Below are 25,966 nucleotides of genomic sequence, written 5' to 3' on the forward strand. Positions count from 1 at the left end.
ACAAATCACAATACTTTATTCACCCCCTGGCAGGGAGAAGCGGCACTTCCCCGAGAGAGTCAGCCTGTCATGCATGACATGGCTGGGGTATGCGTTCTCTAGAATCCACATACTACATACAGCATTGATCATGCAGAAACAGGAAGGGAAGCAATAAGTTAAAAGCCACATAAGTTATGAAAAAATAATATATACTTTCTATATCTCATATTCCCACTGAGGATTTGCTCCCATGGAAACCAATAAATAGGAGAGGTGGGAGAGAGAGGGGGGGCGAGTGAGAGAGAAAGCAACAGTAAGTATCCGCTGCCAGGGACTTCAAGGATAATTCATATGGAGTTAGTTATATGACTCAGAATGTCAGCATCCCATTAGTTCCCCCTGCAGGCCTGGAGGGCTAAGGTGTTAGGACACTCTGTCCTAAAAAATGAATAAATGGCTATTAAAGGAGGAGTGGCCGGGGCAAGTAGTGGAGGAGAACGGAGAGAAGATGGCTAGTGGAATGGGAAACTGGTACTGTGAGGGCACTCAGAAGTTCAGAGGTAAGGGTCAAGAGGAAAAAGACAACAGGAACTTGCTGCCAGATTTTCTTGCTAAATACAGTTCTCCTTGGTGGGGTTGAGTCCTTTAAGACTGTCCCTGGGGCTCCCTAGCCAAGCTGCAGGGCTCAGAAGCTCCAGATCTGACTGGACTGTGCCTTCTTCATGGCTTCCTGGAGGCAGGGAGGGCAGAAAGGGCCAGAGAGGGGAGCCCACAGCAGGAGATATCCTGGGTCTCTATGCAAAGAAGGGCCCTGGAAAATGGGGTTCAAGGGCAATGAGCCTGGGGTTTCTTGGCAGGGTGGGTTAAGGGCTGTCCAGGGCCTGCCATACCAGGCCAAGGATGGGAGCGACCTGGGCTGGAGACATGGCTCCCAGAACCCCAGCCGGGACCAGAGCCCAGAATGGCAAGATCATGAGGGGAGAGCCCAATGTGCCTGCTTGTTCTCAGACTGCCACCTGTCTTCCAGGTGCTCATGAGCAGATGGAAGCCAGAGTCACATCTGGAGGGGTCTGAGGAGCTGGTTTGGGGGGGGGGCAGTCTTTCCAGTTCTGACTGGGATCTCCTGGGGAGGGCCCACAGAAAGAGAGCAGGGTGCAGGTGGGTGTCTGGGTTGAGCTGAAATCTATGCTCAGGTCTCAGATACCCAGGTCTCTTTTCACCTGACCCCCTAATACTGTCAGGTGCCTGGGGGAGCCCATGTTCAGGAAAACTAGGGAGTTCTAAGCCCCCAGGGTCCCAAGAATTCCAGATATGGGATAGGCTCAGCCCAGGCCCTGGGCCAGAAGTGAAGGCATGAGACCCAGACCCTTGGGCAGAGGCAAGGTAAGGCTTGAGTTCAGGGCAAGCACTGGGCAAAAGAGTCAAAGCACCTGGGTCAATGTGGGAGGGGGAGGGGGACAGAGACTGACCCCAAGTCCCTATTTACCAAGCCAGAAGATGGACAAGAGACAAAGAGACACTGATTGGGAGTAGAGTTAGCAGTGCTCCTTGCTTCTGGCTACCAGTAAATAGGGGTCTCCAGCTAGAACCCTTCTTTTAGTTCAGTATCCATCTTCCCTCCCAACATGAAAGCTCCAAGCTGTTGTCTAGAGTCTAGCTTAAGTCCCTTCTGATGCCGCAGGAGTGACTGGGGCTTCTGGAGGTCCAGCTGCCTTATTATTCTGAAGCCTCCGACTCCTGTGAGAGGTACTTCTCTGACATTTCTGTAATTTGAATCACTGGGCCTCTGTGGGTCTTCTTCTTCCTGGAAGGAGCCCTGGTGAAGCTGGACTTGGAGGCAGCTACAGGGGACACAAGGGGCAGGGAAGGGAAGGGACTTCAATGATGCTGTGGGGTCATGAACCCCCATTAACCCTATGCCCCTCCCTAGCACAGTTCCTGGGCAGGTAACTCACCAGATCTGGATCTGGACTGCACGGCGCTGACCACGGTGGCTGAGGGCAGGTCCATCCTGGGGAGGGGGGTGTGGCTGATATAAAGGGAGCTGGTGGTTTTAGCAACTTTGGGATGGGGGGTTGGGGAGTCTAGCAAGTGACAGGTGATTCTTCGTTGTCATTTCTAGCCCTGCTGTGGTTGTACAGTATGGCCAAGGTTATAGCCAACCCTCCTTGGCTCTGTCCCTTCTTTTCTCTGCACAAATTAATTAACATGGGGCCGGGAGTTTGGCCTAGTGATAGAGTGCTTGCCTAGCATGCACGAAGACCCGGGTTTGATTCCTTGGTACCACATACTTAGAAAAGCCAGAAGTGGTGCTAAGGCTCAAGTGGTGGAGCTCTAATCTTGAGAAAAATCCAAGGACAGTGCTCAGGCCCTGAGCTTAAGCCCAGGACTGGCAAAAAAAAATTAATTAACATGACTAAGGACTTGTTTCTGGCAGCTCACCTACCACCAGGGAGCTGCATTTATGATCAGCCTATCTTTCAGATGGAGAAACTGAGACTATAATCAGCGAGTGCCTGAGCTGCGTCTGGCAGAGAGGTATTCATTGTACTGTGCTAGGTTCATTGTACTGTGCCCCCAACATGGATGGCAGGTGGCAGACTCTGGGTGAGTTTGGCCCTCCAACCCTCTTTTTCCAGCCCTTCCCTGCCTCCTACCCCTCTCACCGGCTCTCCTCGCCCTCCACCAGCTTGCGGTAGGTGGCGATCTCGATGTCCAGCGCCAGCTTGACGTTCATCAGCTCCTGGTACTCACGAAGCAGCCGAGCCATGTCCTGCTTGGTCCGCTGCAGGGCGTCTTCCAGCTCGGCCAGCTTGCCCTTGGCGTCCTGGAAAGCCAGCTCCCCCTGCTCCTCTGCTGCCTTGATATTCTCTTCCAGTTTCAGACACTGTAGCCAGGAAGTCAGAAGGAAGGAGGTAATGGATGGGTGGGAGGGAGGAGGCCCGGTCAGGAGCGTGTGTGTGTGTGTGTGTGTGTGTGTGTGTGCATGTGGCAGGGGAGGGGGGAGAAGAGCTGGGTGTGGAGAGGAAAGCGATGGAATTCCTAGATGTAGGAATGGATTGCCACACAGCAAGAGTTAGACCTGAAGAGACACTTTCCCAAGGTGAGAGGGACATCTTGTGCTCGTAAAGCAGCACTCGCTCTGGAGTCTTGGCTGTGAGTTGGGACTGAGTTCTCCACTCTCTTGCCTCTTGTGGCTGGGCAGAGGGATGGGGGTGTGTGGGAAGATTAGACTGGAGGCCAAGGCGCTGAGTGTGCCTGGTGTGTGTGCTTTCCTACCACGCCGGGTTTTAGGACGCTGAGGCCCACCAGCCCTGGTATGCTGAGTCCCCGCGGCCAGGGGTTGTGTGTCCTGTATGCGAAGGCGTGAGTGCTCTGCCTGCCCCCGTGGCTGCCGTGGTCACTCACGTGGCTCTTCATGGAGAGAATCTGGGACCGCAGCTTCTGGATGTGCACGTTGAGATCGGCGATCTCTCCGCGGCTGCTCTGGAGGTTGCTCCCGCACTCCGCAGAGCGGGCGGCCCGCTCCTCCAGCTGGAGGATTGTGGAGGAGGTTACGGCGAGGGGTGGCTCGTGGCAGCCCTTCCAGCAGCTCCTGACCTTCTTCCTGGCCCCTCTTCCCACTGGGGTCCTCTTCCTTCTCCCAACTGCCCTCCCTGTCCCTCCGGCTAGCAGCTTCAAGAAACCCCACAAATGTGCCCACATCTGGCCTGGGTGACAGCACTCTGGAAATCTCCAGGAAGGCACAGAGGCTACCAGGTGCTCACTTTCCTCAAGGTCACCCAAAGAGCCATTGCTGTTGTCCCTGGCCCTGCACCTCCCTGGTCACTGCTCTGATGAATCTCAGGGAGCTGCGATCGCTCCAGCTCTCCTTTCCAGGCTCTCAGCCAGCCCCACACCTGCACACCTGGCTCCGGGAGTATGCCTCTGCCTCCTCCAGGCTGCGAGCCACGATGGCATCGTACTGGGCCTTCACCTCCTCCACGATGCCGCTCAGGTCGATGTGGCAGCGGGTGTCCATGTCAAGAGTCACCGACACGTCCTTCACTTGGGCTGCCAGGTCCTTCAGCTCCTGGGCCAAACACAGACGCACACACAGGGTCAGGGTGGTGGGGAGGAGGGGCACAGCCTCACCGTTTCCCACAGGCTGTGAGACATGAGGTTGCTCCCCTCTCTCTCCTGGCAGAGGGGTTGTGGTCTCTGCTTTAACCCCAACTCCTCCCTATCCATGACCTCTCTCTCTGAGAGAGGGGAGAAGGTCGGGGAGGCTCTGATGTACTGTAGGCATCAACTTACCCACCATGTTCTCTGTCCCTCCCAGGCCTGGCACCTCCTTTCCTGGTTCATGGTGGAAAGACCTACGAGAGCGCCCAGAGCTAGGGCCTGGTGGACAGCCCCTCTCTTTGCTAGCTCAGTGTAACCAGTAAATGTTGGAATGGAGCACCAAGAATGGCAGGATGTGAATAGAGGCTGGCTAGCCCCTCTCCCTCCCTGACACTGCCTGGCCTCACTGAATATGGGGTACAGCCTGTGCGAAGCAGAAGCTCCTGGCCTGCTGCTCTGTGGCTGGGTCAGCTTGCTTGAAATCCTGGCAGCTCTCTGTGGGAGCCTCCTCCTGGCCTGTCTACCTTCTCAAAGTGGTGGAAGGCCAAGGGGTGTGAAGGGAGGGACATGGAAACTGTGTGGCTCTGAGCCTAGGCTGCTTCCCGTGTGTGTGCGTGTGTGTGTGTGTGTGTGTGTGTGTGTGTGTGTGTGTGTGTGTGTGTGTGTGTGTGTTGCCAGCAGTGTGCATTGTGATTGAGCTGGCCAGGGCCCCTGTGCTAGGCAGGCAGGAGGTGGGGTGATGCTGTGGCTTGTTCTGCGGGTGTAAACTGCATAGTGCTTGCTGGCATTCACAATCTACCTTTGCTTCTGTTTCAATCAGTGCATGTCAGTCACCATTCCCAGGTGCAGATGGCCTTGCCACTGTTTAAAACTCTGAACTAGTTCCGATCATATAAAATAATATTTATGGAAATAAACTCCACTTTCCTTTCTTCCTGTGGTTGTTTTGTTTTCTTGTCTTGTTTGTTGTTTCATCTGGCTTTGGGGGGACAAGTGGGCACAGAAATGGCGGGACAAAGCGTGAGTAAATACAACATTGGTCCTCACTGGCTACTCCCTTGGAAATAAACTATACAACTCGTGGGTGGGGACAGGAGGGAAAAATTGGGAGAGAGTAAAAGAAAAGGGGACACTGCCCCAAAAGAAATGCACTCTTTACCTGACCTATGTAACTGGAAACTAGATCACCTTTATAATAACAATTAAAAATAAAACATAGAAATAAGAAAATGCAAAGAAATGTTTAAGGGGCTAGATATGTTTAGAATGGTTGACATGTTTGTATAAGGTATTGAAACATAAAAGAACCCAATTGAGTGTATTGCTTTTAGATTTTTATGTCAGTTAAAAATATATTTAAAAATTAAAGCCATTTTGGGGAAGAAAAACAAACTCTGAGCCAGGATCCAAAATGGAGTCTGTGCATTGCAATGGCTCATATGACATGTGTGTGTGTGTGTGTGTGTGTGTGTGTGTGTGTGTGTGTGTGTGCGTGCGCGCGCGCGCGTGTGTGTGTGTATGCATGCTGGTACTGGGGCTTGACCTCAGGGCCTGGCTCTGTCCCTTGGGTTTTTAACCCAAAGCTAGTGCTCTACCACTTGAGCTACATCTCCACTTTGGGCTTTTTGGTTGTTAATTGGAAGGTAAGTGTCTCAAGGGCTTTCTTGCTGGGGGTTGACTCTGAACAATTATCCTTAGATTTCAGCCTCCAGAGTATCTAGGATTACAGGTGCGAACCATCAGTCCTCGACTCCATATGGCTCTTTTCATTTGTCTATACCTTCTATTTCTGTCTTGAAGTGTGTTTTCCCTTACAGATTTGTTTTTCCTTATTGAAAGCACAGGGTTGTCTGGCTTAGAGGAGTCATAGTTTGGAACCTGCTAAAGTTCCACTAGTGGGTGTTGTTATAGCTTTGATCATGGCTTATGCTCTGGAGCTGTAGAATATGAGACTCAGGTGGGATTAGATAGGCTGCATGGACAGAGAAGGACATCCTTCCTGACCACTGGTCTGCCAGGCCCTCTTTGCCCACCAGTACCTCCTAGGAGAGGAGTGGCAGCCATTCTGAAAACCCCTCTTGGGCAGTTACATCTGCTGTGAAACTGGCAGGACCCCAAGCTCAGTGGCTTTCCAATAAACTGAACACTCTTGGCTCTCATCTGTAATCCTAGCTACTCAGGAGGCTGAGATCTGAGCATTATGGTTCAAAGCCAATTGAAGCAGGAAAGTCCCTAAGACTCTTACTTTCAATTACCCAGAAATGGAGATGTAGCTCAAGTAGTAGAGCACTAGCCTTGAATGAAAAAAGCTCAGCAACAGTCCTGAGCTCAAGACCCAGGCTAGCTAGGAGTGTAATGAACAGAAGCAGGAAATGAGGTATTCAGAACATCTGTATATCTGTCCAGACACGCCTTCCCTGCTGGGAGCAGAGGACATAACAATGCTTGCCTGTGTGGTGTAGGGGAGCTTGGTTGGGGTGGGCCCTCGGCACCCCAAAGCTGACAAGAATTATACTGCAAATCCAGCTTCTTTTGGAGCCAGGGCTCTAGGAGGTTGCTGTGTGTGCGGCTGGCTGGGCAGACATCACCTGCTCAGGAATATCTCAGTGCAACTTAGTTAACAGCACTTCTGGACTCCAAATACCACCACTGTGTTTGGTTAAGTGAGATCAGGCAAAGCCCTGCTCCAGAGCATCTCCATAGCGTTAGAACAGCTGTGTTCGGGCTGGATGCCTTGCACTGGTTGACTCCATTTTATAAATCAGCAATTTGCTACTCCCCCCACATCCCCTCCTCCCCACCCCTTGTTGTGGGGCTTGAAACTCAGCCTGGGCGCTGTCCCTGAGCTCTTCAGCTCAAGGCTACCATCCTACCCCTGGGCCTGGGTACTGTCCCTGAGCAATTCAGCTCAAGGCTACCACCCTAGCCCTTGAGCCACAGCACCACTTCCATTTTTCTGGTGGTTAGCTGGAGATAAGAGTCTCACAGACTTTAGTGCCCTGGCTGGCTTTGAACCACGATTCTCAGATCTCAGACTCCTGAGTAGCTAGGATTATAGGCGTGAGCCACCCTGTCTGGCTTTACTTTTTTTTTTTCAATAAATAGTAAAAATGCTGAAGTAGAGTGACTCTTTTGTCTTATTTGTATACAACCACTATCTGTCCAGCACAAAGCATGACACACTGCTCAGTAACTTAATTCTGCAAATAAAATTACCATTTATGAACTTGTCAAATGACATCAAGAAAACATGGATGCATGGTATATCAAACCCATATGAGAAAGACTAGCCATTCTGTAATCTATCACTGGGGAGTGAAATGTGTGATCTGGAAGCTAATATTAGTAATTAAGATTGGAATAAAATATCCTAGTAGGTCATGATTATCACTAGAAATAAGTGGTACTTAGTATTTAGTGTCCAAAAAAGTTGGTGTGGCTCTGAATTTATTGCTATTCAATAAATTGTGACAATTCGCAAAGACACAAGCATGTCCATCTACGTTTCTGATATAGCTTGCTCACATTAGGCAACTGTGGTCAAGTTTTTAAAACCTCAGTTTTCTCATCTGTAAGAGGGAAGTAATTACAGGACTGAAAGTAGTTAATGCTTGTTAAATGCTTAACACTGAGACCCTTCTAAGTGGAGGACCTACTAGATAAATCCTCGCAGTGGTGGATGAAGTGGAGTTACTATTCTTCCCTTTTTACAGGCTGGGGAAATCATGGCATGGAGAGAGGAAAATAATCTGTCCAGGTCACATAACACTGAACCAGGACTCAGATCCAACCTGCTCGAGTCAGTGCTCCTAAACTTAATCCTTACCCCTAATGCACAGGGTTGTTGTAGGGATTAATTGAGATTAGTTTTAGAAAGCCTTTAACACAGTGCCTGGACTATAGTAAACACTTAATAAATAGTAATGAAAGATGCTTGTCATAAATGGTAATGACATGACACCAGGACGTAAGGTCAGAGCAGCTGATTTCTGGAATGATCTCCATGCCAAAGCTGTTAGGCAGCCAGGGCTTCCCTTCTTGTGGGACCAGCCTCCCAGCGGGTGGGCTCAGCTGCAGGAGGTCATCAGCCAGTTCCACAGCTAATCCCTGCAACCAGGGCTTATGGGTGGGGCAGGCCGAGTTCTGGATGGATGCACCACGTATTCCCCCAGGGGCCTGGCTTATGGCCATGGGGTTCTGCCCAGCTGGCTAGGAAGGGCTATGTGCTAGGAAGGCCCCGTGTTCTCTCTCTCTCTCTCTCTCTCTCTCTCTCTCTCTCTCTCTCTCTCTCTCTCTCTCTCTCTCTCTCTCTCTCTCTCTCTCTCTCTCTGTGTGTGTTAGGGAGAGAAGAGGGGGCTGCTTTCTGGGAAATGGGGTGGGTTTACACAATTACACTTTTGACATTTGAACCTATGTCCATTCTTTGTGGAGCTCCCCAGGCTCCTCCATGTTTTTCTTCTACCTGAGGCAGCTGTGGTTGGTGGCTCTGAGCTGCTCTCTCCAGTGACTGGCTGCCAGCACAAGGGGCTACTGAGCACTGAGAAAGTGACTAGTCTCAACTAAGTCTGCTAAGCAGGCAAGTCCTTGAGACTCTTTTTTTTTTTTTTTGCCAGTCCTGGGCTTGAGCTCAGGGCCTGAGCACTGTCCTTGGATTTTTCTCAAGGCTAGAGCTCTACCACTTGAGCCTCAGCACCACTTCTGGCTTTCTCTAAGTATGTGGTACTGAGGAATTGAACCCGGGTCTTCGTGCATGCTAGGCAAGCACTCTACCACTAGGCCAAACTCCCGGTCCCTCCTTGAGGCTCCTATCTCCAATCAATCACCCACAAAAAGCCAGAAGTGGGAGCTATAATTTGGGTGGTGGATTGTAAGATTTAATATGAAGAAAAAGTAAAATAGCAAGCCATAGGCCAGGGGCTCACGTCTGTAATCCTAACTACTCACAAGGTTGAGATCTGAGAAGGGCAGTTTGAAGCCAGCTTGGACAGAAAAGTCCCCCTGAGACTTGTATCTCCAGTTAACCACTGGAAGTGGCACTGTGGCTCAAAGTGGTAGCACACTAGCCTTGAGCAAAAAGAAGCTCAGGGACAGTACCCAGGCCCCATGACTGATCCCCAAAAAACAGCCTATTAAATTTAAATGATTATACAATGAGATAATCATATTTTGGGTATATTGGTTTTAAATAGGTTGTTAAATTATATATATATATAGATATATATATAACAAATCTACACATTGTAAATGTATATAATTAATTATATTTGTTTCAGTGTTAGAACCCAGAGCCTCATGCATGCTAGGCAAGTACTCTATCACTTAGCCACAAACCCCGCCCGGCTTCTGATGTAAAATATGGTTATTAGAAAACCTACAAGTTACATAGGTGACTGATATTTGAAGTGGATTTGTGTGTACGTATATGTTGGTACTGGGGATTGAACTTGTGGTCTGGGCACTCATGTTCCTGGGCTTGCTTTCTTTCTTTTTTTTTTTCTCTCAAGACTGGACTCTTACACTTGAGCCACATTTCTGCTTCTGGTAGTTAACTGAAGCTAAGAGTATTATAGACTGTTCTGCCTGGATTGGCTTTGAACCATGACCTTCAGATCTCAGCCTCTTGAGTAGCTAGGATTACAAGGCATGAGACACTGGTATGTAGCTTGTGGTAAATCTTTATAGCAAAGAGTCTAGAGTTGCCTTCTTGGCCATAAGAGGGAAATGGAGAGAAACAAAACAAGTATCCCACGGACTTTCACATGGCTGCTTGCAAAATCAATCACTGTTCAGACACTTGCTCATCTGAATGTTTTTCCTTGTCATTATCACCCTAGACAATGCAGGGTCACCACTACTACTTCTACAGCATTTGCAATGCACTAGGTATTGCTTGCAATCTAGAGATGACGTCACGTATTTGGAGGCAGTGTATAGGTCACATGTGAGAACCATGCCATTTCGCTCCACATCAGGGCTCCACATCTGTGGACTGAGTGTCCACAGGGCTCCCAGAACCCATCCCCAGGGACAGAAGCACTGGCCCTGCCTTCCTTTATTGTCATCTCTGTCCAGGTGTCATAACAGCACAAATTGTAGTCTCAGTCCCCTGTGTATTGCTTATCACCTTTAGCTGGGGCTGAACTTATGTCAGAGCCCAAGGCCCCTCTGAGTCTCCCTGACACACAGCTCCTACTCTGTTCTGTCTGCTCTCACCACAGTGGTGTCCTCATTTCCCTTCTGCTACCAAGCTCTCTCCTGCCTTGGAGGCTCTGTGCAGCTCTTTTGGCTAGGCCTCTGCTCACTTGTACCTTCTTGGAGAAGTCCCTAGACCACCACTTTAAAGTTTCCTTTTCCTCCAACAGGATCACATCACTGTCCTGGCCCTGCCAGCTCTGCTAGCTTCAGGTTTCCATAAGCACAGTCTCTGAAGCACTGGCCTCATACCTGCCTGCCTGGCTTCTACCAGTGCCCTGAGAACTCAGGCAGAGTAGCACCTAGCTTCTTCCCAAGCCCTGTGCAGTACCCAGCCTGGTCTGGCTGCATCAGGACAGGAAACTTGGCAGGACTGCTTGTGTAGATGGCAAGACGCTGCCCGGTGTGGGACTGTTCTTTCTGCTGTGCCATATCACATGGCTACAAGCAGGTCTGCCACACAGGGAAGCCAGGAGTATACAGGCTGACAAAAGATGCGTGGCCCATACACAACCACAAAACCTTGGCTCTGTTTCCACAGGACAAAGCTCTGAAAAACAGCCCGCAATGTCACTGCAGAACATGTTGATGGTGGTGGTCATGTTGCTCCTTGGTTGGGATTTGTGGAAGGGTCCTTTGGTGTGTGTGTGTGTGTGTGTGTGTGTGTGTGTGTGTGTGTGTGACTTGAAATCAGGGCTTCTCATTCTCACTTAGCTTTTTTTTTTTTTCCTCAAGGATAGTGTTCTATCCCTGGAGCCACATCTCAACTTCTGACTTCTTCTCTGATTAATTGAAATTAAGCATTTCTGCCCCTGCTACTGCAGTGGGTTGGGGAGTCAAGAGCAGGGCCCAGCTTGACAACTGGCTTGATGGCTGTACCATAGACCTGATCAGGCCATTGTGCACACAGCCTTGCAGAGGATTCTGCACTAAATGAACACATGTTTTGGGGCTTTGCTGTCTGCATTTACTGGATCACTTTCAGGGGCAGAAGAAGGGCTGGAAGTCTTCTCTGCCTAAGCTTGCAATGGGGTAGGGCAAAATGCATGCCTGTCAGAGCTGGGACAGAGAGGGAGATTAGTTCAATAAGCTTGTTGGTTTAAGCCAGGTGCTGGTTGCCTATGCCTAAAATCCTAGCTACTCAGGAAACTGAGATTTGAGGATTTGAGGTTCAAAGCCAGCACAGCAGGGAAGTTCATGAGACTTTTTCCTTCAGTTAACCATCAGAAAACTGTAAGTGACACTGTGGCTCAAAATGGTAAGCACTAGCCTTGAATGAAAAGCCTCAGTGACAGTGCCCAGGCCCCAGAGTTTAAGCCCTATTACTGACCCCCCCCCCAAAAAAAAGGAAGAGGAGGAGGAGGAGGAGGAGGAGGAGGAGGAGAAGAAGAAGAAGAAGAAGAAGAAGAAGAAGAAGAAGAAGAAGAAGAAGAAGAAGAAGAAGAAGAAGAAGAGGAGGAGGAATGGTGGTTCCAGGAGCCTGGATGGGTGCCAGCTCCTGACTTTTGCCTGATGCCCTTTGTTCCTGTGTCCACTTAGGACTCCTAAGAAAGCTACAGTTCTTCCAAAGAGAGTAGCCTGGGACCCTGTCCAACTCACCTGCTCATAGATAGTTTTCATCAGATCCACAAAACTTTGCAGCCCTTTTAGCTTGGTTTCCAGTTCAGTCCGTCGAAGACACTCAGCATCCAGATCCTGAGGTTGAGAGCAGAGGTGAGAGAGGGGCAGGGAATGGCAGAGTCCCAGGGTAGACGGGTTTAGCTTCCTGAATGAGAGTGAGGGGCGGGTGAGTGGATCTTGGAGGTGTTCTGGCTCAGGGCCTGGGAAGAGGGGCAGGCTGGAGATAGGCAGAGCTCTGTACCCCTCTCTTGTTCCTGAGCCTTAAGCCTTGTGAGGGCTTACTGTGTGCAAGCGGGGAAGTGGGCACTGCTAAGGGAAAGAGGCTGAAGGCCCTTGGAGAAGGGCCATGGGGCACGCTACCTTCTTCAGCTGGACGAAGGTAAACTCCAGGTCTGTGCGCTTGGAGATCTCATCCTCATACCTGGGGGTGAGGGCAAGCATTGTTTAGTGGGGGCGGCAGGAGCCTGGGGTTTGTTTAGTTCTCTGTGTGGCTCAGGCCACCGCTTACCCATTTGGGTCTGTGCCAGGTAGACACTGATCTCCCATGACAAATCCCCTCTCTCCATGACACTGGCTCATGTTTTCTCCCTTTCTCCCATGACTGACAGTTCCTCCCAGCAGTCTCCACCCACTTCCTGGCTCCAAGCCTATAGGCTCCAAGCTCCTCTTCAAAGCCTCTCTGATGGCAACCCTTCCTTTCATCCTGGCTCCCTGTTCTCTTCTCCCTACCTGTTCCCTGGAGAATCTGAGGTTCAGGCAAGGTGTGGATGGGTCATATCCTCTCAGAGCATCCTGCTCACACCTTCCCTTTTCCCAGCCCCCTTCCTCACAGACCCACCCACTTCCTCTGCTTGTCTACATAGGGGGAAGCCATCCAATCATGCACCCTACAAAGGAAGAGCAAGTAAGATCACCCCTCTTCCTTTGGCTTCCTTGTCTCTAAAGGGTGTCCTGGAATAAGGGAGGGGTATCTACCTTCGTGGCCGGCAGATATGACACACCATGTGTAGTCAACACTTCAAGAACCACTTCCTTCTCAGCTTGCTCTCCTCCTTAATCAAGGCCTCCTGGATTTAGGCTTAAGAGTCCCGCAAGGCCCCCCGATGGAAGGGGAACAGGATCCTTGAGTCCCTGCCTGCACTCAAGATATTTGTTCTGCCAGGGCAGGTGCTGGTGACTCACACCTATATTCCTAGCTGTTCAAGAGGCTGAGATCTGAGGACCAAGGCTCCAGGCCAGCCTGGGCAGAAAAATACAAGAGATTCTTATTTCCAATTTAATCAGCAAAAAGCTGATGGTGGAGGTGTGGATCAAGTGGTAGAGTGACAGTATTGAGTAAAAAAGCCAAGTGAGAGTATGGGGCTCTGAGTTTAGACCCTAATACACACACACACACACACACACACACACACACACACACACACACTCACACGCATTTTGGATCCTTGGATAGGAGAGCATCTACCAACTTCAGGCTTCCTACTCTAGCCCTCTGTGGCTCTCCCAGCGTGGGGTTTGCCTCTTCCCTCCTTACTAGGGAATGTCTGAGTCACTGGTACATTTAATTACAGCCCCTGCCTGCCTGGCCCAGTCCCTGACCAGGCAGAGCCTGTCATCTGTGGTCTAGTCAGCTGACTGGACACACCTCCTCAGGCCTTCTTGTCCTTCAGCCCACCAAGAGGCTACAGGCAGGGGACTTAGGGGCAGTGAGGGCTTAGAGGCACTAGGGTCCTGAATCACATGGTGCCAGCTGCTCAGATTAACTCTTGCTTGTGAGACGTGCTATGAGGTGCATATCCTATGGGCTGGACAGAGGGGGTGGGCCAGGGTGAACAAAATGTCTCTAACATCCCAACCAGAGGGGAGTGTGACAGGGAGTGTGCTGGGTACTTGCTTGTACTCTCTCCTGGGATCCCCATAGTCCTCTGCTTGGCAGTTTTTATGGGTTCCTTTCCACAAATGAGGAAATGGGGGGCTCAGAGAAAGTCTTGGGGTGCCTGTGGTATGCTGGTGAAGGAGGGGGCTTGAGTCTTGGCATCCTGTGAAACTAGTCCTGTGACTTTGGGTTAAGTTACTGATGGATGTGTCTCAGACAATGGTGATACCTGGGGAGCTGCTGCCCATAGCAGTCAGATCCTCAGGAAGTCTTATGGACAGAGTGGGGGCAACTCTTTCCACACCCCTCCCCAGTCCTTAGTGGTGGGCAGAGCTGAATTGGCTTCCCATGGGACTCTGGGGGCTGAGGAGCAGGGCTAGGGACCCCATGCTGGCTGCCCTTCATGCATAGATGGTGCGTACACCTGCTCCCTCCTCCCCACATGGATAGCATCGTCCTGGCCAGCCCGGGGGAGGAAGTAGGGGAGTTGGCCATGTGGAGACCCCCAGGTACTCAGCCCTTCTACATCTTCTCACTGGCCTTCCATGCCTTCCTCTCCCTCAGATATCTCTGTTATTTGGCCCACTAAGTTATTTCTAATTGCATGGTGCCTGTCCCCTGGTGTATGTTTAGCTTGGTCCTCTGAAAAGCTTTAGGAGAGGCACCAGGCCTGGGCTGAGACCTGAGGAAGAATGCTGGGGTGGAAAAGGGAATCAGGAGGCCCACCCAGGAGTGTGGGGACTGAAGGGAGCCTCCTCATGTCATTGTTCCCACGATGGGATCTACCCTGGCTCGGTCTGGTGTCTCTACCTGAGCTCACACAGCAGGCCGGAGGCCTGATGTTGGGTTACAGTCTGGGCTGGTCTAAGGTTGTTTACTGCTGCTCATCCACCACAGCCTTTTGTGTGACTTAGAAAAGTCCCTTCCTCTGCCTGCACAGCCTGGTTGCTTAGCACTGGATTGGATTTCAGCCCCCTTCCACCCTGTGCTCTCAACCTAGCTTCCCACATGCATGCAGCCTCCGAAGCGTGGGCTTGGGCCAGCTGCTTCCCTTGCTGGGCCTCTGCATTGGAACAGCCAGGCCATGCATGCCTTTTCTATCTCCATGCCTTTGGAAGCCTCAGTGCCTGGTCCTCTGCAGCTCCCAAACCCGTCCTCAGGCCCTTTTCAGAGTGTGGCTCCTGCACCCCTTCCATGGCAACTTGTTTATTCCAGGGAGCAAGGCTGATTTCATCGCCACGCAGGGACGGGGCGGAGCTCCTCTCCACCAGAACTTCTCCCATGTCTACAGCTCCCTCAGGCTTAGCACAACCAGGCTGCAGCTCTCTGGTTCTGGCCTGCAGACTTAGAAATCCTGCTATTCATTTCAGTCCTCTGCTGTGTGGAAGGAAGAGAAGTCCAGAGCCTAGCCCAGCCAGTCAGGCAGCGAGTGGACAGAAACCAGGCAGCAGGCCAGGTGAAAACAACCAACTGTGATTGCACAGAGCTCTTGCTGAACACCTGCATGGACGCCGTCTAGCTGGGCTGGTGAGCAGCCTTACCTGGTGGGGATGGGTTTAGCATGCGTGGCTGTGTGCCTGCAGACAAGCCCCACCTTCTGTCTATTGCCATAAAAGGACCCAAGACCCCTCATTCCCCTGCCCTCAGCACACACCCACACCCAGTTCTGCCATTATTGAATCCTCAGATGGCCACAATCCTACTAAGAGTTAGTGAATGGGCTAGGGATTTTGGTAGGCAGCTGGACACCCCCAAATAAGCAGTCAGACACCCTGTGTGCGTCCTTGAACCCAGCAGGGCAGGGCAGGGCTTAGGGATAGGTCTTCAGATTCCCAGACAAGCTGTCCCCATTCTCCGGTCTGCCTGGCTGCACTACAGAATATAGGCCTCACCTCCAATTGCTAGAGCTTGGGGTGAGGCTCTACCACAGAAGAGGACAGGCAGGCTACCTCTGTTATCCTTTCCTCACCCTAGCTGGGGGCTCCTCAGAAAACCAGATCCACAAAGAGGAAACAGGGGCACAGCTTCTCTGCTCTGCCTCAGGCTCCTTGTCCCAGAAGTCCTGCCAGCTGCCTGTCTACAGAGGCTCACCCTCTTCTCTGAGCTACCCAAGTGCCTTTTCTGTCCCTCAAGACTGACCAGTTCAGCTCAACAAACCTTTGTCAACATGAGCCTTCTAGGGGACAAGAAACTGCCATTTACTGCTGCTAGGCCTCAGTTGCCAGACTCTCGGTTTCCTCCTGCTAGCTGGGGTGTGTATCATTCCATTTCACAAAGGGAAAAACTGAGGTACAGCTTGGAAGCAACTAACTCCCTTGTCCCAGTGTGCAGAGCTAGTGAGGGTGGAATAGAAGACGAACTACTGGTCTCAATGCCCAGGACAGGATCCATAACCACTGAGAAGCACTGCCCACCTGCTGTCTGCTTAGCATCTTCCAAGCAGGGGCTGTGCTTTCCTTATCTCCTGGGTTTCCAGGTGTCTCCATCGCCTAGTACATAGTCCTCATAAGGAACTCTAGACGTCTTTATTCATACAAACCCCACCCTGTCCATTCCTAGCCTGTACCTGGGTGCTTCTCTCCCCAGTTACCTGAGATCAAAACTCAAAGTCATAGGCAAAGCAGAAGCCTATCGGTAGCTCTTCTAGTGACACCAAGTTCTATCCCAGCCAGCATGGCCACAAGCAGGCTGCTTCTAGGCTTTAGAAGGGGCTACTCATCTCAGGGCTGTGGGCTTGATGGTGCCTGAGGACCAGCAATCACAGGGTTTCACTGGCAGCCAGCCTGAGGCTGGCATTGCTGTAGGGGTTACTCCCAGGAAGGGAGCAGCTATACCTCGGTATTTAGGATGGCATCTGATTTATGGGACACCTCAATAAATACGTTTCGGGATGACAAATGTCCCATGACTGATTTATTCCCCTTTTCTCTGTCTCGACTGAGCGAGTCTCTGCCCACGGCACCCAGAGGGTACAACCTACCGGATTCGAAACTCCTCCACCTTCTCCAGCACCTGAAGCAGGTTGGCCTCCAGCTGTCCCCGCTCCTGGCTTACTTTGCGCAGCTCGTCCTGTAGCTGTCCCTGGAATGCCTCATAGTGGTGGCCCAGGTCAAAGGTGGCCGAGTCCTGGCTCTGGAGGAAGTTCCAGCGGGTCTCCAGTAGCTGGTTGCGCTGCTCCAGGGCTTGTACCTGGGAAAGCAGGAGGGTGCTGAGTGGGTCAGGGGTGACCCCGTTCTCAGCAACACCAGCATCAACATCATCAGGGGGCCCAGGCTGATTACTGCACCCCCAGGGGGCTGTCTCCAGGATGGGGCGGCTCATCTAGGTACATCCACCTGGGCTGAGTGTGCACAGCGCCCTGCCTCCAGTTACTGATCAAGCTGGAGATGCTGAGATAAGGAGAGAATGGAGGAGGGGCAAAGGCTTCCAAGAGAGGGCGGGGCTACCCTATGAGGGAGGGGGAGCCAGATGTGAAACACGTGGCAGCCAGGCACAGCCAGCTGCCTGGTGCTGGGCTGGGAGACCACTCTGAACATAAGGTGTCGGAGGCCTGCCTGCCGGCCCCGCCCGCCACAGCAATGTTGGTTTCAGCAAACACTTGGCAACTTAGCCAGGTGGAGCCTGCTTGGGATTTTAATGTTAATCTTCTGGACAATCCCAGACTTGCAGCCTCTCAACGCCTCAGTTTCCCTAGCTAGAAAATGGGGGTGACAACACCTGCTTGCCTGACTGCAAAGGCTGTTGGGGGCAGAAGCTAAGTTGGCCTTGAAATAGCTAAGTGCCCACAGCTTGTGTGGTGTCTACTGCGTGCCAGGTTCTGAGTGCTTGTCTTTAACTCATTAGATGCCGGCTGCGCCCCAAGGGTTAAGTGTTCTCCTGAGCACATTTTACAGATCAGGGAACAGAGGTGAAAGAACTGCCCAAGGACACAAAATTAGCAAGTCCCCAGTCCAGATCTGAATCTACACGGTTTGCATTGGGTTATTTGGACTAACACAACACTGTGTTCCTGGTCCTTTGCTAGGCTCCTGGGATCCTGGGACCCAGCTGGCCTTTCTGAGTGGGGTTCTGCCTCCAGGCAGGGCTGGGATTGGGAGGGCCCCAATTCTTCCATTCTCAAACGTTGCTTCCTACATGCCTCCTGTTGAACCAAAGACTGGCCACCAGCAGGCAGTCAAGGTCTCTTTTTGTTGTTGTTTTTGGTATTGGTGACATTCCTGGGGCTTGAACTCATGGCTTGTATACTATCCCTAAGCTTTTGTGCTAAAGACTATTGCTCCACCACGTGAACTGTGGCTTTTGGGTGGTTAATTGGAGATGAAAGTCTTATAGGGCTGGGAATGTGGCTTAGTGGTAGAATGCGTGCCTAGCATGCATGAAGCCCTGGGTTCCATTCCTCAGTACCACATACACAGAAAGAGCAGGAAGTGATGCTGTGGCTCATTTAGCTAGCCTTGAGCATAAGAGGCTCAGTGTCCAAGCCCTGAGTTCAAGCCCTAGGACTGTAAAAAAAAAAACAAAAACCAACATCAAAAAACAAGTCTTACAGATTCTCCTGCCTGGGTTGGCTTTGAACTCTGAGCCTCAGATCTGTCTCCAGAGTAGCTAGAATGCTAATCACCAATGCACAGCCAGGGTCCCTTTTAGTTCCATTCTTCCCCAAACTATCCCAGTCCAGCTCTGGTTATCCCCCTTCTTCTTTTGTGCCCAGCCTACCTTGGCACCCTCTTTCCTTCCATCTAGTCCTGTTTTCTTCCTTCCTGCAGGAACCGCCCCCCACCATCACCCACAAATCAGCCTGAGGGCCACCCCCTTCCTTCTGATACCGAAGTTCGAGGCTGGCCTGCTTCTCATGTGTTTTGTTCTGACCTTCACCCTCCTCATCAGACAGGGGCCCATCTACCCCTCTCCCCAGAACATGGAGGGACCCTTGAGAGGAGTAGCTGGGTCTGCTCCTGCTTCTGGATGGCCAAGGATGTTCTTCTCCTGAGGATGCTGTGATTTTCTGCCAGTAATGTTCCATATGGTCCCAGACAAATAGACAGGCCATCCCCAGCCAGCTTCTTGCAGCCTTTTGGCTCCCTTTATAATGGGTGATGGAGAGTGGGATGAAAATTTGGGGTCAGGTGACATCCAGTTCATGCAGCAACTCCCACACTTCCCAGGCAGGCCCCTCTTATGGCTACCATGTACCCTGTGCCCTCATGGCACCTCCTCCTTTTACCATTTATTTTTATGTGTTTATTTATTTATTTTTGTGTCAGTACTAGAGCTTGAACTCAGTGTTATAGGTCCTGGTCGCTGTCCCTTAGCTATTAAGCTCAAGGATGGAGCTCTATTACTTGAGTCACAGCTCCATTCTTGGCCTTTTGCTATTTAATTGGAGATGAGTTTCATGGACTTTCCTGCCTGGGCTGGCCTTGAACCATGGTCTTCAGATCTCAGCACCAGGCTCAGTTTCCTTATTGTTCTGAGACAGTCTGGTGACCTTGGCATGCTTCCCTTTGGCATCCAGGGACACCCAGACCCACAGGAGTGGTGGATGGCAGTGCAACTGGTGCCTTGTTGCTCTCATCTCTACACATTCTGCTTGAAGCTGCCTTAAACCTCTGGGTCTGCTGTTGTCACTGTCAAACAGGTTCAGCTGGGGCAGAGCTCAGGAGGGTTTCTGCTCTGCTTTTGTGTGTATGTGTATGAGAGGGGGGGCAGGTATCTGCTCACTCCACCTTCCCTCTGTTCTGACAAGCAGGAGTTCTCTTCTGTGTTTATACTGAGGGTGGGGTGAGAGGAGAAACGGAAGGCTCTTTTCTCCACCCATGAACAACAGGAAAACCTTCACATCAACAAGTTCTTCCTTTAGTCTAACCTTAGCCTTCTGTGATTTGGCCTTGGCCTGCTGGGAAGAGATGTGCATTTGGTTTGCTCCTTCAATCTGAGGGCACTTGGGGTCTTGGAGTGCTGGAGGGCTAAAAGTAGCCCCCTGTCTCCCACTGCAGTTGGGGAAAGACTCTTGTCTCAGTGGGTGGCGATGGAAACTTGTTCCTTACCCAGTACCCTTACTGCAGAGAGGCTCCTCCTTCTCGGAACAAAGACCTAGGGAGGACCCCTAATCCCTGCACTAAGAGGGCCGGGCAGTGGCCTTTGGCCCATGGGGGTGGCTGAGCTCTCCCCTGCCACCTCTCCTCTCTGGTCTGGCTGACCCCTGCCTTTCAGCTCTAGGAGGGACTTGGAGATCAAACACCTGATCTATTGGGCTTCCCATTTCACAGCTGAGGAAACCGAAGGTTTCCAGAAGGTTGTAGGGCAAACTAAGCAGCCAGAGCTGAAACTCCTGGCTGGAATGGGGAATTGCCTTGGGAAAGCATGCTCCACCCAGGGCCTGGATGCTGTTCCATGCATGTGGCTTTCCCTGTATCCTCTTGTGGGTTCCCACCTGGAGGCTTTGGCCCCCAAACAGGCAGGTTCTAGTCTTTGGGCAGGACTTCAACCAAGGTTCTGAGTCCCTTGAAGGGTTCCAGAGGGGACTACTAGAGGGATGGCCAAAAGTGATCCAGGCCCAGGGAAAGGTGTTGCCTCTACCTCTCTGTTCCCAGGCATTCCCACTGTTCTCTTCTCTCCACTCCACAGCCTTGGACACTTCCTGTCCAGCTCCTTTGTCTCTGCTGAGAGTAGATGAGAGGACCCATGAGCACCCCAGCTGGATGAGGTGACTCCAGACTCCCTTGCCTTTCCTGTTGCCATTTCTCCTCAGTCTCTTCTCTCAGGACTATGGCTTTGACAGTCCGGCCATTGTCAGGAGTTCAAGGCCACTTGCAGAACAGAGCCCAGCCGTGGAGTCAGCACAGAGGGGGTTAGTGTCTAAGCAAACATAGCAAACATGTAGGAGAAACAACACTTTAGAGCCTATCTACTAACTTAAGGAAGGCATTATGTGGAATAGTTTCTTATTGTTGTTGGTCGTGGGGCTTGAACTCAGGGCCTTGGTCCTGTCCTTGCACTTTTTTTTTCACTCAAGCCTGGTACTCTAGCACTTAGAACCACAGCACCACATCCAGTTTTCTAGTGGTTAATTGGAGAGAAGACTCATGGACTTTCCTGCCCAGGCTAGCTTTGAACTGTGATCCTCAGATCTCAGCCTCCTGAGTAGCTAGAATTACAGGGGTGAGCCACTGGCACTCAGCTTCCCCTGTATCTTTCTTCCCTTCTTCCCCCAAGCTGATTTCTCTCTAATTAAGCCATGGAGGACCCACAGGGATGGGGAACAGCATACTCTGCCCTCGCCTTTACTCAGCACCTCACCCTTGTACAAGTCATGGCATCTTGTCCTTGAGCCTTCCTCCAGGTGGCACCCCTGCTTACCAAGTACCTTTCCCCTTCTCCCTTTGCCCTTCCCCTGTCAGGTCCCCCCATTCTCTCCTTCCCAGATTTGTGCCTGGAAAGGGCTAGTTGGTTTCTGGTAGCTTCCTGGGCCAAGCTCGTGTGTGTGTATGTGTGTGTGTGTGTGTGTGTGTGTGTGTGTGTGTGCAGTTATAAAGCCCTTACTACATGCTAGATGTGTTCTAGCTACATTCTAAGATTCACCCCACTTGATTGAGGGGCCCATTACACCTCTGTGTACTAAGGCACAGAGCGGTGAAGTCATTTGCCTGAGATCCCATGGCCGACCAGCGGCAGAGCCAGCACTGAAGCTCAGTAATGGTGCTGCAGAACTTATTCTTGTAAAACTGTCTGTGTCTACTTGGCCTTCCCAGCCCCCCCTAGGAGACAGGGCTCCTTGGGGACAGACCCTCATCCATTAGAGACACACCCCCTTGACATTCCTACTTAATGCAAAGGGCACCCTATCTCACGGCCAAAACTGAGGGTTCGGAGGCTCCAGTTCTGTTAAGGTTCTTCTAGGGCATCACCTGGTCCCATGCACAGGACCCCATCTTTGAGCATTCCCTGCCCACACCCACTGGCTGCCACCCCTTGCCCACGGCAGAGGCACAGGGTGACATCAGCACTGGCATTCGAGGGAGAAAAGCCACCCATCTGAGCCAAATTGCATAGCTCAGTGAAGCACTCCTTTTAAGGGATTAACCAGGTTTGGCTGGTGAGGAGGTGCCTCTTCAGAGCCCTGCCCCCCCCCAGGGTAGGAAAAGTGTCCTAGCAGTGGGGCTCTGTGCCACCCACTGTGGGAAAAGATGCTCTGCTTGGGTCACCATTGTCCCTGCTCTCTAAAAGTCTCTAGCTGGGCACCCCAGCTATGGGCCAGGAAGCTTAGGTCTCAGCACATAAATAGTAGAGGAAAGACAAGATTCCTGCTTCAGGCAGGACACTGGTAGCTCACACCTGGAATCCTAGCTAGCAGGGTGCTGAGATCTGAGGATCAAGGTTTGAAGCCAGCCTGGGCAGAAAGGTCCCAGTGAGACTCTAATCTCTAATTAACCACTCAAATACTGGAAGCGGAGCAGTGGGTCCAAGTGATAGAGGCTAGCCTTGAGTAAAAGAGCTCAGGGAAAGTGCCAGGTCCCAAGTTCAAGCCCACAACTGACCCAAGACCAAAGAATCCTGCTTCTGTGTGTGTGTGTGTGTGTGTGTGTGTGTGTGAGAGAGAGAGAGAGAGAGACAGAGACAGAGACAGAGACACAGAGAGAGACAGAGACAGAGACACAGAGAGAGACAGAGACACGGAGAGAGAGAGAGACAGAGACAGACAGAGAGAGAGAGAGAGAGAGAGACAGAGACAGAGACAGAGACAGAGACAGAGACAGAGAGAGACAGAGAGAGAGACAGAGAGACAGAGAGACGGGGGGGGGGGGGAGACCTTGAGCAAGGCCCATAGACTCTCTGGGCCTTCATTTTCCTATCTGCATACTCTGGAAAACAATAGCTCCACAGTAATGCTGTCTGGGCTACCCACGTCCAACTTTCTGAGACCCAGAGGCACAGAGCGCCATGGCATGGGGCCCGGCCCAATCAGGGTTGCAGGGCAAACTGAGCAGCCTTAGCTAGAACTCCTGGCTTGGAATTAGGGACTGCCTTGGGAAGGCACTTCCCACCTGTGGCCTGCATGCTGCTTTTCCCTCATCCTCTGAGCTCCTGTCTCATGGATAGGCCAGCAACAACCAGAGGAACGTAGACTCTGAGATGGAGATACAAGGACTGAGTTAGGATGTAAATCTGGACTTCTGCTTAGGGGATGAGTGAGAAAGGTAAAGTTTCCCTTATCTGTAAAATGGGTGCTAATTGTGTTTTCCTTTTCCTCCTGGTACTGGGGTTTGAACTCAGGGCTTCTCATTTGTTATGCAGACACTCTACCACTTGAGCCATACTTCCTTAACCCAAGTGCCTTCTTTTTTTTTTGCCAGTCCTGGGCTTGAGCTCAGGGCTTGAGCACTGTCCTTTCTCAAGGCTAGAGCTCTACCACTTGAGCCTCAGCACCACTTCCGGGTTTTTTCTATGTATGTGGTACCAAGGAATCGAACCCGGGTCTTTGTGCATGCTAGGCAAGCACTTTAACCACTAGGCCAAACTCCCGGCCACCCAAGTGCCTTCTTTTATAAGGTTCTTGAGAGAAGTAGAGGTAATAGCAAAGAATCTGCAGCGGACAGTCTCCTGATTATCATTGCTGGGCAGGGCAGGACAGAGCATACCACCTGGGACCTTGAGAGGACTGTACCCAAGGAATTTCTTGGAGGAGGTGAGTGGAGAGTAGGCTTGGGAGGAAATCAGGACTTCCTTGGAAGCTCTCTTGCCTGAGGCTAAAGATAGAAGAGCCCCAGACAAATTGCCATCTATGGGTAGCAGAGTCTAGGAAGTATGAGGACCAGGGGACCAGGACTTCATCTACTCAGGCAGGATACAAGGCGGCCGTTGGCTGCTTGGTTCTTCCTTGAAGCCTCCATCCCTTGCATTCCTATCTCCTGATGCCCAAACTGCATCGTTCCCCACCACAGACTCAGCAAGTCTCCTTCTGGCAGCCCTGAACTCATTCTCCATGGTCCTGCCTGCTCTGGTTGCTGCCTGGGAAGCTTCCCAGGGCTTCCTTGAGATATAGCTGGGGCAGGGGAGCTGAGGAATAGTCAGAGAAGAAGGTTCCATGTCATCTCCTCCATCCAACTGCCCTGGAGATAGGAAAGCAGACCAGGCCCCCTGAGCCCTTCCTGTGGGAAGCATTCCCTTGGCTTCTTCCATGGGTCCACTTTGGGGGTAGGGTGTCCCTGGGCCATGCAGCAGGTTTGTAGCTAACCACTCTTGGGAGTCCATTTGGGGGTCTCTTTCTCCCCAGATACCAGGGGATGTATCAGAACATCCCTCTCCATCTCTCTATTCAGAGTCAGCCTGCTGGCTTTGTCATGCTGCCTCTCCATTGGCTGGCATCAGGGGTGGGGCTTGTTGAGGGATGCTCAGAGAAATACAGAGTTCAGCCACCTGTCCTGCACTGGCATCCCTTCTGTTTTGGCACCTCTCTGTCCCCTTGCTTACCTTGCCAATTAGGGAGGCAAATTTATCATTGAGGACCTTCATCTCTTCCTTCTCCTGGTTCTTCTGATGTTGGATGGCTGGGTCCACCTTGAGATCCAGGGGTACCAGTAGGCTGGGGTTGACTGTCACCTTGGGTATAGTGCCAGCTGGCCGGCAGCCTGTGAGACTGCGGGAACTGAAGCTGGGTCCATGGGTCCCGAAACTGCCCCATCCTGAGGTCCCAGGCCGGGGGCTGCCCGCAGGAGTCACCTCACAGCCACTGAAGCTGCTGAAGCCCACGACGCAGGAGTGGCAGGCCATGGTGGGCCCCCCGGCCTGGGAGCGGGAGGGCCCTGGGGTTCAACGAGCAAGCCTTGGAGAGATGGCAGGCAGTACCTCCTGTCACAGCCAGGACAAGCTGGGGACTGAGGCACAAACACCTGTTGTACAGTGCTCATTAGCTGCAGGAGGGCGGGGACGCCTCCCAGCCCGACCAACCTGTTAGATGACGAGAGGCTCCTGCCCCTCCCCCAGCACCACACACCTTCTGCCTCCCTGGCAGGTGAGGGGGTAAATTGTCTTGTTGAGAGAGGCCTGTTTATAGCCCCCCCTACCCCCCCCCCCCCGCCAAGCCATGTCTGAATTTCAGAGAAGGGGACCAAAGCTGGCTGGCTGAGTGGATCTGGGATGGGAGGCAACAAGAAAACAGATTTCAAAGCAAGGAAAGAGAGAGCTTGTGTCTTCAGACCTTACCACATACCTGACCGGTGACGTATCAGGCTCACATACTTCTGGAAAAGATGAGGCAAGCGTAGCTCTGAGCTCCTGAGTGCAGGGTAGCTGTCCTGGGCACAGTGCCAGCTGGGCACAGGAAAACAACACTTTTATTACTTATTTTCTTGTAGCCAAGGAGTCTCTTTGGCTTATCTTCCTTCCTTCCTTCCTTCCTTCCTTCCTTCCTTCCTTCCTTCCTTCCTTCCTTCCTTCCTTCCTTCTTCCTTCCTTCCTCCTTCCTTCCTTCCTTCCTTCCTTCCTTCCTTCCTTCCTTCCTTCCTTCCTTCCTTCCTTCCCTCCGTGCTTGCCTGCCTGCCTGCCTGCCTGCCTTATCTCATTATTAGGGACTGGCTATAGGTACCCCACTGTCTCAGGAATAGAAATAGATGGTCAAAACCAAGAGTCCTGCTCTTGCACAGTGCCCTCCCTGCTCCTTGCCATACTTTGGAAAAGCAAGATTGGGTTTGAGATCCAGCTTGGCTCACCACCACTGTGATCTGGAGCAGGTTACTACACAGAGCTGGGAACCCACTGGAAGGAGCCTGACTTGGTCTAAGGCATGGGCCTGAACGGAGATGGCATTTTGCTGATGAAATGTAGTTTTGCTCTTCAGGTATAAGAATACTTCTGCTACCTGGCTCACCCTTATCCCAACCTTCCTCCCCTGCTTTCTCTAGTTTTCATTTGAATATATATGTATATATATATGAAATGCACAGAGGAAGTAGAAGACAGCCTCATCGCCTGAAGAAGGCCCCTAGTCTGGAGAGTATACCTCACTTATCCACAGTCCCTGCTTGGCTTCTTCCAGTCCTAATGGGCTGGGTGGCTGACTCAGTATGTCCTGCCGTATCTCGCATGCCACTCTTGAGCAGAGAGAGGAGCTTATCCTGGAGAGACAAAAGTCCTGAGAGGGGTCCACTTTTCCATTCACTCCCCCCATCTTAGGCCTGAGTCCTTAGTCTACCC

General features: G+C 51.6%; 1 protein-coding gene across 1 annotated transcript; it reads right to left on the minus strand.

Moving 5' to 3' along the window:
- Krt80 (keratin 80) lies at positions 1-24,610 on the minus strand. Its single transcript, XM_090355947.1, has 9 exons — positions 24,245-24,610; positions 16,755-16,963; positions 12,259-12,319; positions 11,878-11,973; positions 3,890-4,054; positions 3,391-3,516; positions 2,649-2,869; positions 1,938-1,993; positions 1-1,823 (listed from the first exon to the last, which is right to left on the minus strand). The coding sequence occupies exons 1-9, from the start codon at positions 24,542-24,544 to the stop codon at positions 1,699-1,701; spliced, it is 1,359 nt and encodes a 452-aa protein (XP_090212073.1). The 5' UTR covers positions 24,545-24,610; the 3' UTR covers positions 1-1,698.
- Positions 24,611-25,966: the final 1,356 nt, after the last annotated feature.

The sequence above is a fragment of the Megascapheus bottae genome, chromosome 2 (assembly GCF_031878675.1).
Source record: "Megascapheus bottae isolate mThoBot1 chromosome 2, mThoBot2.hap1, whole genome shotgun sequence".
Lineage (NCBI taxonomy): Eukaryota > Metazoa > Chordata > Mammalia > Rodentia > Geomyidae > Megascapheus > Megascapheus bottae.

Coding starts and splice junctions, on each gene's coding strand:
- Krt80 (XM_090355947.1), bottom strand. CDS start 24,544: ATGGCCTGCCACTCCTGCGTCGTGGGCTTCAGCAGCTTCAGTGGCTGT. Junction 3,517..3,889: donor AGGCATACTCCCGGAGCCAG/GTGTGCAGGTGT, acceptor ACAATCCTCCAG/CTGGAGGAGCGGGCCGCCCG. Junction 1,824..1,937: donor GCAGTCCAGATCCAGATCTG/GTGAGTTACCTG, acceptor TGTCCCCTGTAG/CTGCCTCCAAGTCCAGCTTC.